General features: G+C 33.9%; 1 protein-coding gene across 1 annotated transcript in view; it reads left to right on the top strand.

The window, feature by feature from the left end:
* The window catches only part of LOC107093626 (vasoactive intestinal polypeptide receptor 2-like), an 84756-nt gene extending 81548 nt beyond the window's left edge, over positions 1–3208 (top strand). Inside the window, exons 11-13 of the mRNA XM_015388807.1 lie at positions 362–491; positions 594–635; positions 2307–3208. Coding sequence (XP_015244293.1) covers positions 362–491; positions 594–635; positions 2307–2480 — 346 coding nt within the window. The 3' untranslated portion in view covers positions 2481–3208. The remainder of the gene's footprint in view (positions 1–361; positions 492–593; positions 636–2306) is intronic.
* The last annotated feature ends 261 nt before the right edge of the window (positions 3209–3469 follow it).

Raw genomic sequence — 3469 nt, 5'->3', positions numbered from 1 at the left:
CATCAGTGTGGTCAATTGCACTATTGTAACTCTCCACAAATATTTATCCCTTCGCTCCCTGTCATGCGGGTCTAGTCTCTAGCTCTTCCCCTGCACCTTTTTTTTTTTTTTTTGGAGGGGGGCTAATTTTTTTCCTAGGTTACTTCTGCCAGGACCCATACCTCAAATAGCTTATTTAATTCCTTCAATAAATGTTTTTGTAATTTGTGAGAGTCTGAGAAGTCATTCAGTCCATGTCTGGAGTTGTAGAAAATGCAAACAAACAACTTTTTTTTTTTTTTTGTCTTTACTTATTTCTAAATTTTAAATCACTTTCTTTTTTTCTAAAATCTATCTTCTTCATCTCTCTCTTGGTTCCTAGACGGCTGGCTAAATCCACCCTCCTCCTCATTCCTCTGTTTGGGATTCACTACGTGGTGTTTGTGTCTCCCAACCAGTCCATCACAGAAGATTATAAGATATTTTTTGACCTAGCTCTCGGCTCCTTCCAGGTGTGCTACCAGCTGAGTCTTCAAAGAACAGTGGTATTAATTTGGCTTTTTTAAATCCTTATTTTACCTAATAGAGATGTTTCTGTGTTTTTTTCCCCCCAGGGTCTGGTGGTGGCCATCTTATACTGTTTCCTGAACAGTGAGGTAAGTTATCACTCATGTGTAATAGTTTCAAATTGTCCAATGGTTTTAATTGTATATAGTTTTGACTCCTGATTTTAAATTGTATTTTAGTTTTTGCTTAGTTGATTCAATTTTATGCCTATTTGTTACATAGTTTAGTTAGGTTTTTTATTTGTTTTAAATGCATTTTTTCAATTTAGTTCTTAATAGTTTGAGCTAAATTTTCATATTATAGTCTTTTTATGCGGGAAAAAAAAACAAAACAAACTTGCGTACCAAGGGCAAAACAAAAAAAAAATCTGGAATGAAAACCCCAGATAAGGACAGACCGCTGCAGCAACAAAAATGACATAACTGCAGGAACATGCCATCTCCTGTCGAAATGTGCTACAACAGAAAAAAAAAAATTTAAAACACCAACTGGAAACTAGACCTCATTATTAATGTGTAAAAACATTCTCTATTAAAAATCAGTTAGTTTTAATTAGTTTAGTACACTCGTGTCAGAGTTTTCAATTATTTTAACTTTTTTTTTGTCTAGTTTTTAACTTTATTTCAGTTAAATTTTTTTTTTTACTACTGACTAATTACTTGTTTTCATTATTAACTACGGAAGATGATTAGGGCCACTGGGAGAAAAAAAAAAGGTAAACTGATTTTTAAACATTATTTCAGCTTTTTTTTCCTCAGAATTCTAACTTTAGTCTCAGAATTATGTCTTTAATCTCAAAATTTTGACTTTTTTCTCAGAATTCTGACTTAAATCTCAGATTTTTGGATCTTAATGTAGATGGCACCATGAAGGAAGAGGTGTGGGAGCACTCAGCTTCACTGACAAAGATGTGAGTTGTTTGGGAGGGCCAGTAACACACTGGTGGCAAATGACGGAATTAGGTGACTTTTTACGTGCCCAAAGGGTCCCCAGTGATACTATTTCAGTAATAGAAGAGCAGAGGATGATTAAAACAAGAAAGCTAGGTTAGTCTCTAAAACAGACATGGCTATGTCTTGATGCTAACATATTTGAATTCAGCCACAATTCTGAGATTAAAGTCAGAATTTTTAGAAAAAAGTCAGAATTCTGAGATTAAAGTCAGAATTCGGACTTTTTTCTCATATTACACTGAAATAAAATTTTAAAATCAGTTAACTTTTTTAATTTATTCAGTGGCCCTAATCCTCTTCCGTAATTACCAGAGGTCTTTTCTGATTGAAACATTTTAAAGGCATCAAATATTTAACCCATAGGGCTTAACATAATGTTCATCCAACAATAGAAACTCTGTTTACAATTGACTCAATTAAATTTTCTTATAATTCATTTTAATAAACATGTGAAACTTAGACAGGAGTTACTGGGTATAAAAAAACACATAAAAAGCACAAAAAACACACAAATGTTAGGAGATCAGAAGGCTGATTGATCAGGCTGTCTAGCACAGCTTTAAGGGAAATAAAGTCTCTTTAATCTTGTTTTTAAAACAATTCGTAAAATATTATTTTTTTTATTTCAAATCTAGGTTTTTAATTATAGAGATTTAAAGTGAGTCTTCTGTGTATCATTATTGGACTTCAATACTCAGGATTTTAATGAACATTTAAATGGATGAATCTGGGTGATGGCTAGAAACCTGATGAAGTCATTTCATGGTGACTTTTTTACTAGATTTTTTTATTTATTTTTTTCCTCAGGTTCAGGGGGAGCTAAGGCGGAAATGGAGAAGCATGTGTCTAAACTGCCACCTAAGCAGAGCTAATCACTTCAACAACAACTTCTCCACCAACTTGGGTTCAGAGCAGATGATGCAGTTCCAGCGCACCACCAGAGCACAGTCAATCCTGCAGTCTGAGACAACAGTGCTGTGAGAACACGAGAGCTACGACTGATGCAAAAACAAACAGATAATAGAAAGAATGCAGTCTGCAGGTTGACCTGGGTCAATTTGGTTTTCCAAATTAAAATATACGTGGCCTGAAAAGAAACATGACATGGGAGCGAACTGCATTTTTTATTAGAAAATGTTGATTTTAGCTTCAGAAATAACTGCAGCTGTTTTCTAAGTGCTTTGAGCTGCGAGAGCTCATGGTCTAGACTGCTTTTCCTGAAGTCAGGGACAAAGGTGAGGTTTAAAATAACACCTACTGAATGTTTTAAACAGGGTGTTTTTTTCACATGAAATATATTTTAGTTGTATTGGTTACTGGTACACAGAGGTAGCTTTTTGGTTTGTCTGTTTACAGTTCAAAAGTGGCATTATTATTATAGAAAGAAGAATATTTCGGAAACAGATTCTGATCATATAAATACGCAGATTTTATTCTATATGAATATTTCTTGGTGTGCACCCTGTGGTTTCTTTCAGCTGTGCATGTCGAATGTTAAATTCAGAATCCTTCTCAAAAAGCACAAGTAAAAACAAAGCAGCTGTTTTTGCTAAAAACAGGATAGAAGCAATAATGACTGAAGAGTGGATCTTTTTAGTTATTTAGTTAATTTATAAACTGGTTTGCATTTATTGCTTTGCTAACTTGATGCATGTTACATGTCACCATTTTCCAGTATTTTACCCAAATTACCTATCTGTTGCTTTTACTGAGCTCTAACATTGTATGATGGGGATATTGCTGTATTTTTTCCAGATGCTTGGAACCAACAGTGGTTATTCAAACTGGGCACCATAAGTCCCATATTAACCACATTTCTAATTCTTCTACACAATTGTCTTCATAAATTGACCAATCATCAAGAAGCTTTGAGGATAACACATATATATTAAATAAGGATAAAAATGTGTAGAATTCAGCGTTGACCTTAAAATTAAACACTTTTACTTGCTTTATAAAATTGCCTCAGG

The sequence above is a fragment of the Cyprinodon variegatus genome, unplaced genomic scaffold, assembly GCF_000732505.1.
Source record: "Cyprinodon variegatus isolate N-32 unplaced genomic scaffold, C_variegatus-1.0 Scaffold436, whole genome shotgun sequence".
Taxonomy (NCBI): domain Eukaryota; kingdom Metazoa; phylum Chordata; class Actinopteri; order Cyprinodontiformes; family Cyprinodontidae; genus Cyprinodon; species Cyprinodon variegatus.
Note: the sequence above shows the minus strand (reverse complement) of the source record. Positions and strands in the feature narration are given on the sequence as shown.